General features: G+C 37.2%; 1 protein-coding gene and 1 long non-coding RNA gene across 3 annotated transcripts in view; one reads left to right on the forward strand and one right to left on the reverse strand.

Annotated features, from left to right (window-relative positions):
• Window positions 1-10,654, reverse strand: part of LONP2 (lon peptidase 2, peroxisomal) — a 45,933-nt gene extending 35,279 nt beyond the window's left edge. The window contains exons 1-7 of one of the 2 annotated variants that reach the window (XM_013186832.3): window positions 10,372-10,654; window positions 9,275-9,509; window positions 8,334-8,465; window positions 6,904-7,026; window positions 5,848-6,011; window positions 5,053-5,147; window positions 2,975-3,233 (exon numbers count right to left, since the gene is read on the reverse strand). In XM_013186832.3, the coding sequence (XP_013042286.3) occupies window positions 2,975-3,233; window positions 5,053-5,147; window positions 5,848-6,011; window positions 6,904-7,026; window positions 8,334-8,465; window positions 9,275-9,509; window positions 10,372-10,604 (1,241 nt within the window). In that variant the 5' untranslated portion in view covers window positions 10,605-10,654. Of the gene's footprint in view, window positions 1-2,974; window positions 3,234-5,052; window positions 5,148-5,847; window positions 6,012-6,903; window positions 7,027-8,333; window positions 8,466-9,274; window positions 9,510-9,808; window positions 10,099-10,371 lie in introns of those variants that run through there. The other variant, XM_013186834.3, reaches the window with a different exon arrangement.
• On the forward strand, window positions 5,924-6,908 carry LOC136791781 (uncharacterized). The gene is made up of 3 exons (XR_010834412.1): window positions 5,924-6,063; window positions 6,253-6,363; window positions 6,721-6,908. It is a non-coding gene; the product is annotated as an uncharacterized lncRNA (long non-coding RNA).
• Window positions 10,655-10,983: the final 329 nt, after the last annotated feature.

The raw sequence follows: 10,983 nt of genomic DNA on the forward strand, positions 1-10,983 counted from the left end.
GGATCCACAGTTTCTTTCTTAATGTTTTAGTACACTCAGTACATTCTGTAAATGTTTAGTACATTAGTAGATACATATACTATTGTTTTTCTGCAGTGTTAATAGAAACTTTTAACTTACACCTTAAAGCCCAAATGGGAGCTTTGAGGAGAAAAAGAAGGGCTCCCAACATGTAGTACTGGACGATCAACCTACTTAACAGTAAAACTCAGGAAACAGGAGCCTATGTCTCCTCCACGTTCAGACAGCTTCTGTAATTCCTTTCTATGACTGCTGCTGGAAGCACGATACGGATTCACTTGACTGGGATTAACTTGGAGGATCTATTCATGCAAAAGGACATTACAGAGAACAGTTTACAGAAAGGCTGTAGTTTTAACTTGATTAAATCTGAGAAGCAGAAATGCAGAACAAAAACTGAAGTAGAATTAAAAAAAAAGTATTCAACTTGATTTTTACTTACACAAACCTTGCAAAAGCAGTCGGTTACAAGGGACTCCTACTAGCTGCCATGAAATTCTAGTATTCAACCATACAGTCATTTGTTGAAGAGTAACCACATAAAACTCTTGTCAGTTCTGAATAGTGTTTTTCCTTTTGTCTTATCAAATACTTCCCATCAGCTAATTTTTTGCATTTTTTTTATAATGAAGATTAGCTTCTCACATGCATTAACAATTTAATAATGCCTTCAAAAATACTATAATGACAGCCACAAGCACCTGAATTTGACGGTTTTTAAAGTCATTACATAACTGTAGCCTTCTGTATTAGGTGTAAGTGCAAGACAGAAAGCCAAAAATAAAATAAACAGTAAGGAATTACCAGCAATTGAGTAAGAGTTGATGACAGTTTTACTTTTGTTCATAATGTCTGTTTCACAGTCATGGTCTCCCTTTCAGAAATGCTTGATTTGTACTGAGCTCTGGAAAAAGTTACTTAATGTCTGTAAATGCTTAGTATTCAACAGCCTCTAGTGGTTCCAGTTCAAACAGCAACTGGTAGTTGAATTATGTTTAAATTGCTTTTAGGATCCATACCATAAGTAATTTGAAACATGAGAATCCTTACTTACTAAAACAATGACACTTTGTGAATTACAGGAATAACATCCAGTGAAGAAGGAGGGCAGTCTTGCTTCTTTTTCCATTAGTATCCAAGTAAACTGGCAAGAAGGCCAGATATTGCAAAGGTTTACAAAACAATCACAGACACAGTGTTGCTAGACACTGAAAAATGATATATTAAAACAAATGTATCTACAACCTTCTACTATGCAATATTTAGCCCTCCAGTGGCTGCTGGGTATGTTGATTAAACCTACCCTAAGAAAAAACTTACAGATGATCATTCAAGCTACATGCTCTAGGCCAAGCTAGGTGTGTCCAACAGTGGAAAACAAAACCCTGCAGATTTGCGACAGAAGAATGTGTATAGGAATAAACACGTATCACTCATTTTCCCAAGGGAGCTCAACTAAAGGTTTACAAAACAACTCTGAATTTTCAAGTTGTCATCAAGTACAAAACCACTGTTTCAATACTTTTTCTCCCATGTTCTGGGTGAAGAAGTGACTGATCAATAATATATTAAACTCTAGATTCCTAGTAATACATTACATTCCGGATTCCTAGAAGTTTATGCACAAGAATTTCATCACAAGATTCCCCAGTAAGTCTTCTACATTCCTCCCAGCTGGGACTCTGAACTTCCACCACTCCAATGTGCTCACCCATACAATGAGCTTACGCACTGACAAGTTTGATACCACAAAATAAACTTTTGTTAGGCATTTAAGTTTTCATTAAAATCAGAAGTGAAGTGATAAGAATACCAAAGTCTTTTTTATGCCTTGAAAACAAAAAGAAATCACAGGATAATCTGGAACTGAAGCAACACTGACGGTGTATTCTGAGAGCTGAAAACAGCAGCACAGCCATGGGGCAAAATTATCTGCTACACGGCATCATCAAAGAAGTGATAGTTTTAATTTGCAATAATTTGCCAACTGCTGTAAGGACAAATCACATAGTTTTACAGATCTCTAGAGCCCTAACAAACTCATTATTCCAAACTTCTTACACTGCATGCAGTAAGCATAGAAGATGGTTAACGGAACCAAAAATGCTGCACTGATGTTTAGCAGTTACTTATCTACATTACCCATTTGTCATGCTTCCAATTGTGAGGTATGGGAAACAGACTAATATAAACAAATGGTTTAGAAGACTAAGGAATAGATGTGTAAAGAGATGTAAGATGAAAACAAAATTCCTAAGGAAAGTTAACCAAAAAATCTCCTTTGAAGTCTTTCGGCTTAAGTTCCTTGAAAAAACGGAAAAGTAGTACACCAACAAGTGTGAAATACTATTAATAACTCAGTTGCTATTCTCTAGCAACTTTTAAGCATCACTCTTACAGTTTTTACTCTGGCTTTAGTATCAAACATTGTTATAACATACTGAATTGTTGATAAAACACTATTTCTTGTAACTAAATCTTTGCATTCCCCTTCAAAGTAGAAAAATCAGATCCAACATTAAGAAAGTTGTTTGCATTAGACTTCCTACTGAATTTTAGTACACAGGGCCAAAATAAAACGGAAGATTAAATGGCTTAGAAATATAAATGCACTTTTAATTATCCCAAGCATATGTCATTTCTTAAGTCACAAATTTGTGAACTTTGCAGTTGATGATTTTTGTGTTGCATTTCTAGATCCATTTGTGATTATTCTGTTCTCCATTGTTACGATAAAGGGCAATAGCAGAAGGATAAATACCTATCTCAACACTGAATGTACTCTCCCATTATCATCTCCTGAATTATATTACTGAATACCAATGAAAATCAATTAATAACTACCAGTGTTTGAAATGAGTAAAATCTCTCTACATCAGCTGAACAATTAAAATAATCAATATGTTCCATAATAAAGGAAAAAAATACATGTAGGAAAGGAGTAAATTGTTACCTGTGGCCTCGAATATCAGACTGATCACAGACTCCTCCTAAGGCAATTCTGTGGAATTCTCGACCCAAAGTCTTTGCAATTGATCTTCCAACACTAGTTTTACCAACTCCTGGGGGCCCCACAAAACAAAGAATGGGTCCCTTGAGGTTGTTTTTAAGCTGTCTGACAGCTAAGTACTCCAAAACTCTCTTCTTCAACTTCTCCATAGCATAGTGATCATTATCCAAAAGAATTCGAGCTGCACGAATTTCAAGGCGATCTATCGATCATTGACAACAGAAAGGATATCAAGCACATTTCCCTTTTGAAATGGAAACAATTCATTCTACAGTACAACAGAAACAAATACATTCTCAAACACATTCATTAATGGAATCCTCCCAACACATACAATTGTACACAATGTTTCACTGAAACAAAGTTGTTATAATCCTCTTTTCCTTAATAAGGAAAGTAAACTTCAGCTAGAGAGATACTATTGATAATGGAATTTAAAAACAAACACAAACAAAACACCCTTCCACTGTGTCGGAGATTTGAAATCTGGTTCAAATGAACTTTATACCTGTCCTTAAACAGCAATTCAGTGATGTATAAATTTTTCAGCATTTGCTTTCTTACAGAAACAAGTCTGATCCTGTCAGGTCTTACCAAACGACAAATTCATCCTTACCTCCTCTTCATCATCTACTTATGCTACCATCTGAGTAACAAAGCAAGATCCTATTGGCTTGAATGGCAGGCTTTACCTGGTATACAACATTTTAAGTGATTGTGCACTATATAAAATACCCCTGTGATACTAGGACTGGGACAGTTAAGCTTTTGCAATTGCCATAATTTGAGATAAATTGTCAGGCCTCACCAAACATTAACTAATGCTTAGCACAAATTTCTGGCACAAAACTCTGTCCTTTCGTCTATAATATAAAGAGAGAAGGCAGGAAGCAATGAAGTCTATCAACTCTGCACATACCTACCTTTCAACTTCTACATGCTGCACATACAAACCTCCTCATACCAATAATTGTGCATGTTTCGCATATAGACAGCAGTTATTAGTCCCATCAGCCATGTGATTTTTTTTTTGGTAATGAAACACTGAACAAAAAATTAATGACCATAATTTTCTGGATTTTTTTAATTCGATTTTCCATTTTTCTATTCACGTATATTTTTATTCACTGTACCTATGAAGTCTGAAGTATCACTAACATGAACACGAAAACAAACTTTGCAACTTTGCTTCAAGGAAAAACTTCGAACCATGTGACATGGCATAATTCTGCAAGATTAAAGAGCACCTTTCTCCAATAGGACATGAGAGTCAACAAACACTTTACCCACTTTGGGATTCTTTGAGTAATACTGCATTTGTATGCAGACCTTTTTACAATTTAGTGATTAAAGAAAATATTTACAAGAAAATTCGTGAACACACAAGGCTCTAGTTCAAAAAGACCAAGATTTGTCACCATGTGTGCGAAGAAGGCAAAAGACATGTTTCTGATGGTGTGGTATATTAAATTTCTGTTTAAGATCAGATTGTTTTAAAAGTCATTTAAAAGCTTCATTCTTCAAAAGCTAGAAGGAACTAAAACCCCTTACCCCAGCAGAACACCTTCTGGAAAGTCATGTTGCCCAATTAATCTACTCATGTTGGTCAGAAAGAAACGTCAGCCTTGATTTTCTACCTTTTTCTTGCTTTCCATTTTTGCATCCTGTTCTTATATGAATAATATCAATCTCTGCTCAAAGCTTTTGAAAACTGTGGTAAAAAGCTGAGAGGATACTTGTTTTTTTCTATTGTACTCAAAAATTTTACTACAAAAAAAAAAAAAACCTACAACTTTTCTTTTTCACCCTCTTGTTCTTAACCAAACTTGGCTAAAATATTCAGTATACAGATCTTACCTTAAACAAGGTAAGCTGAAAGGCTTTAGTACAACTAATAACATTTTTACTATGAAGCAATGAAAAAAATTTTTGCAAGAGAGAACTAAGTATGCAGTCTTTGCATTGTAGGTACTTGTCCTAAAATGTCCGTGCAAAAGACATACAATAAAAGAAGCATTTACCTTTCGTACTCTTGTTCCATGGCAATTCTACCATAAGTTCCAAGTAATTTCTTGTCAAAGCATATTCTGGCATTGACTGCGGCATCTTCTTTAATCTGGAAGTACATGCACAGACTTCATAAGGCTAATGAAGAACTAACTGCAAAGTAGGACACTCTCCTGTACTACAAGAAAGATATTTAGCAAACCCTCTTAACTTTCCAACATCTGCAATACTAAAAAAAGTAACTATTATATCAATTAGGAGATTGTCTTTGCAGAATATAAAACAAGTTTACTTGCGTTATGTAACCAAAAAAGGAAAAAAAAAAAATGTATCATATACCTATGCATACGTTGCATACACAATGCATGCAACACAATACATATACATTATCACTGAGGAGGTTGTTAACCTTATCACATCTACCACCGATACCAGTTATCTCCTCACCAAAGAAGGAGGAAAAAAGACTAGTATCTGGATCTTTTGAACCACTGATTATTAACAGCAGTAGTATTGTTTGTCTCCCCCTTTTCTTTTACGTTTTCACTTCATAACATCGAGGTTTAGAGCTTACAATTTAATGCTTTATTAATATATAATCCACATGTAGAAGACTTTGTATTTGGAAAATCTGAGAGGATGACAAAAAGACAAAATGATCAAATTTATAAGCAAAAAGTAGCACTTTACCAAAATTCTAAAAATTGTTTCTAAAACACAACCAACACAAATACATAATCACGTAAAAGGCGAATGCAATATTTCTTTCTAAAAGAAAGAAATGAAACCCTCATTTGAAAGTCTCCTACCTCTTTATTTCCTTAAGACAAACTTTAAGAGCTTGTTCTGACATACTGGATGTTCTTATCTTTTTTTCCAGCATGACAACATCATCATGATCTTCCTCCTCCTCCTCATCTTCTGTAGTGCTTGGAATGTGATTGATTCTTCTATTAGGACGAATAGCTACAACCTATGAAATAGATAACAGAGAGCCAGATAATAGCACCATTTTTTTAAAGAAGGTGGGTACTTTGACTTTGAATAGAAACCATGAGAAAAACATGCAAGATTTTGGGAAAGCCCACTTAATAGAAAAAGTCAGATTTTAATCTACTAAATTACTTGAAAAGGTGTTGCTGGTATAACTTTTAAAAAGTTAGTTTTTATTTTACTGTACGTTATTCGCTAAGTGTATTTGTCGTCTTATGTAGTAGGTAACAGACGACCAGGACAAAACTGAGAAGAATTACTGTGATATTTTGAATGGCTTAGCATTGCAGCCCATCATATTGGGCAGAATAAGAATAATCCATACAAAACAGGTAAGCCATCTCTCTTACTCCTGTTCATTTCTCAATTACTTTCTGATTTCTAAATTGCATATATATAATTAGATGCAGCAAAAGTCTAGGTTGCCCCAGTTTAGCCAGCTACATTTCACAACACACATTTGCATTTCAAACACGTATCTGCATTTCAAAAGGTGTCATTCACCTTCAATGCTATTAATAAAATGTACATCTTTCACTGCACAGTATGCACATACCATGTGTGTATACTGGTCATCAGATGATTCTTTAAAGAAAAAAAAAAAGAAGAGCATTTATTCAAAATCAGAAAATGCCCAGATTAAAAGAAATGATGCCTGGGTAACTTTAAAAGAATGTTTTCTTTGTTAGGTACCTGAACAACCGAAGTTGACAGCTGGGTGTTCTCTGCTGATACAGAATGACCATGAGATATTATGGCCACAGATCAACACTTTGCACAGATTAGAATCATGTATGTTCATTAGCCTGTTTAAAAGTGCAACTTTATACTTATTTACGATATTTAAGTATGCCAGATATAAAGGTCCATACCCTTTTATCATCATCCTGTTTGGGTTTTCTTGTTTTTTGAAGCAGCTTCAGTCCTTCAATTTGTCTAACAAGCAATGGTATAGTCATCTTGAACCGCTCCTCCAGCCTAACAGCATCTAAAATCTAAGAGCATGGAGTTATAAGAAACCAACAAGTTCACGCTAATGGATTATCAATGTGGATTTTGTGGAAGGAAAACCCTGTTGATGCTGTTACTGTTTTTTGATCACTGTTATGAAATAGATGGTTTGGGAAAAAAGGAAGTAGCAAGAAAATGAAAGAGATTACAGCATACAAAATCTAGCCTTAAGGTCTGTATGCCAAAACTACAAAGTACCTCAAAGAACAAAAGTTTGTCCCGTTTTTAAAGTGCCTTGTTAGTTCAGTTACATTTTCTGTGTCAAACATCTACCAGCATTCTATTTCTCAGTTACAGAGCCTCAGAAAAGAGCTCTCTCTTGAATAAACTACAGCCTGATCTCCTCAGCTAACCCAGAAAAAATCACCTTGTGCGTTAAGGTGTTGTTCTTTTTTTTTTTTGGTTTGTTGTTGTTTTTTTTGACTTTATACATTATTTTATTTTCATGTTTAATTATGTTAATGTGCGGAAATGGGTAGAATCTGGCTCTATTTCCACAACTTCCACTACTTGCTCTCTTCTTTATCACTTCAGACAAAAACTGGACATGGTAAATTTGTTGTTTGATATACCTTCCTCTAGCAGGAGGTTGTGCTACAGTGCACAACTTCTCTTCAAAGTACTGCATTTATTTTTATCTGTTGTACTCTGAAACAATTTATGTTACGTTTTCAATTGAAAGTTGAGTTCATAGCACTGGCAGCGACAAAAGAAAAGGAACAACACAACTTACAAAAACAGCAATTAACTATAGATAGACTAGTAAGTATCCTAACATAAGCATTATTTTTATATAACATTATTGTGACATAAGATGCGAATTTCACTAGTGTCTCAGTATTTAAAAAGCCACAAGTTTAAATGTTTTTTTTAAAATGATTAAAAGGAACCTGATCCTGAAATTCTTAGCATTAAATATATAGTGATCTGTCAACTCTGATAAGCAAGCAAGATTTCAACACAATTTGAAGATAGATTTATAATCTTTACCACGGGATTGGGAAATCCATGTTCTATTTCTGGTTGTTGTATAAAATAATCCGTTTCCAGCACTAACTAATATTTAACTTTTAGGTGAATTCTGACATAAAGACATAAGGAAAAATATTTTAAAAACAGCACGAAATTTGTTAAATATATTCACTATCAGTTGTAACACAAATACTTTCTAGCACGACATTATTGCTGTTCAATATCATGTGTAAGCAACTTCAAAATTATCTAAAAAGTGATTAACTATAAGAAAATAGCCAACACCTAATTCTCCTTAAATAGTTTAAAAACACAATACCTGAAGCTTCTCTTGGTTGGATGTACGGATGATAGAAGTAAGTATATCTGGCAAAGCTTCTCTAGGCAGGTTGTCCAGAAGACGTCTCAGCTTTGCAACTGCAGGAACAGACATATCCAGCATCTCAACCAACTGTAATGAACACACAATGAACAATATTTTTAGTTGTTGATGTTTCTTTTTAAATTATGTAAGCAACTATCTGACCTAAAAAGCAGTGCATCTTTAAGTATTAGTACGAAATGTGTCTAGATGCTTTACCAAAAACATAGAAAAAAACTGCACGCAGAAGAAGCACTAACTCAGCATAGGACAATTGAGACTTTGGGCTTTCTACTGGTTCAAGAAGTTCAAAAGTATCATCATAGTTTCCAGTGCTTTTTTCAATGCCTACATCTCTTAGTAGCCCCCAAACATCCTGATTACAAATATTTGCAGTTACCTTAAGGCTATTATAATTTTTCTTCTCCGCTTCCTTTAAACACAAATTCAATATACCCTGGGGACAACTGTTTATAATCAAGATTCTATATGTTTTTTCCTGTTTAATAACATACTTAAAATTAATAAATACTATAACGTATACTTAAAAGTAAATAAATCAGTTATGTGTATCATGAATCCTGGAAAAAACACTTATTCAAGTGTTCCTTTTACAAGAGTATACTTATAGCATTACCATATATGAAACACTATCAAGCTATTGTAATACTAATATATGCATTTTACACCCATCCTGCAATGAACTGTACTGAGACCCTGGAACCCAACACAGAAACCGTAAGCTATGTCAAAAATTTATTTTCTAGCAGAACTGAAACTTTACCTGTCACTGAAAAACATGATAGAGGGGGGAGAGAAAGGCAAAAAGAAGAAACAAAGAAAAGTCTAAGTACAAGCAGAAGTACACCGATACACTAAATAGGATTAGAATAATTTACCTGTACTGCATACTTATAGAATTGCTCTGACAACTCTCCAAGCTCCTCCTCAGATTTATGCTGGTTAGTAAACTGCTCAAGTCGATCCAACTGTTCAACTTCAGCAACTGGATACGGCTTCTCTTTCAGCAACTGCAGTATCTGGAATCGGCAGAGGCCCGTAACGAGCAATGTATAATGCGGCTTGGGCCAGTTGCTGCCAACCACCTGAACTGCCAGAGCAGCAGTGCCAATCCTAAAAACAGATCAAATCTTTGTATTACTCGGCACCTTCCACAGAACATTTCACGTGTCCCTTACCAACAAGAAACTGAACTGTAGGACCTCTGAGGTCATAGTTCATTATCAACAAAGGTAACAGAATTACATGACCTCTTTTGCACACAAATTAACAAAACCAAACCTTAAAACTTGAAAAGGAATGAGGTAACTGACAAACTAACAATAGCAATATAATACACACATCCTTTTTGGGAACAAGTAACTTTTTCATAAATAATTTAAGGGATCTTGGAACAGGAAAGGAATGCTTACCTTTCTGCTTGAACTATTTGCACTAGAAAACGGAGCGTTTGTAAACTACTGTTCTTCAGTGAAATTGTCTGTCTCATCCAGAATTAATGTTTTAGTTCACATTTACCTGATTAAACTATGATTAAACTACCTGCTTAAGCAGAATTAAAATACATTCTTGCAAAACGTTACTGAATCCACTAATGCAACAAAGTTTTGTAAGGAATAAAGCATATTAGTTCTATTTGTACTTCATCCCACAGAAATATAATTAGCTTTTAGGAACCTAGGTCTCTACCTGTGTTACTTTTATTAAACCACAACAAAAAACAATATGGGTAGAGCCTTAATGACCCTAAACTTTATCGAATCGCGTTATTCTCTTGCACCCCGGTCTTGCTTTCCCAACCTTCTGGCATGCGCCAGCCCCCCAGTCCCTGCCACCGCGTCCCCTCCGGAGAAGCTCCGGGTAGGGGAGAGGCAGCCCCAGGGAGGCCGAGCAGCAAAGCCCCGTCCCCAAGGCCCGGCTCCCCGGAGGTGCCAGCCGGGGCGAGGCGACGGCCGGGACGAGCTGGCGGTGGCACCTGTGCAGGGAGGGCAGGTCGTCGCAGTCGGACGTGGGGTCGCTGGTGTTGGGGATGACGCCGATGATGGTGCTGCGCAGCGACGTGCCCTTCAGGAGCCGGCTGCGCACCAGCTGCATGTTGCGCGGCGAGTCCACGCTGGTCCGCATGGTGGAGCCGGGCAGCAGGACGCCCTCGTGGGTGAGCAGCAGCGGCAGGCGGCTGGGGATCTGGATGGCGCTGCCCGCCGCCATGGCCGCCCGCTGCGCTGCGCTGCGCCCCGCCGCCCGCCCACGGCCCGGCCCGGCCCCGCCCGCTACGGGCACCCGAGAGGGACCGGCCGGGCCCGGAGGCACGGGCCTGGAGGGGAGGCCCCGCGGCACCTGCCGCCAAGCGGCCCGGTCCTCTCAGGGGCCCCGCCTGCCGCCGCGCCAGGCGCCGGGCCCCGGCCCAACCTCGGGTTGTTTTGTTTTGTTGTCGCCCCTTCTGGGGGTGATGGCACGGGGACAGTGCTGTGCCTCGGCAGCCTCGGCCACCAGATGGCAGGCTAGCTCTTGCAATAGGCTCAGGGTTTCCTTTTGTGTGCCTGTTAAATAAATAAATAACACCAAAAAGTGCTATAAATGAGTTTGT

This window comes from Anser cygnoides, chromosome 12, assembly GCF_040182565.1.
Source record: "Anser cygnoides isolate HZ-2024a breed goose chromosome 12, Taihu_goose_T2T_genome, whole genome shotgun sequence".
NCBI lineage: Eukaryota > Metazoa > Chordata > Aves > Anseriformes > Anatidae > Anser > Anser cygnoides.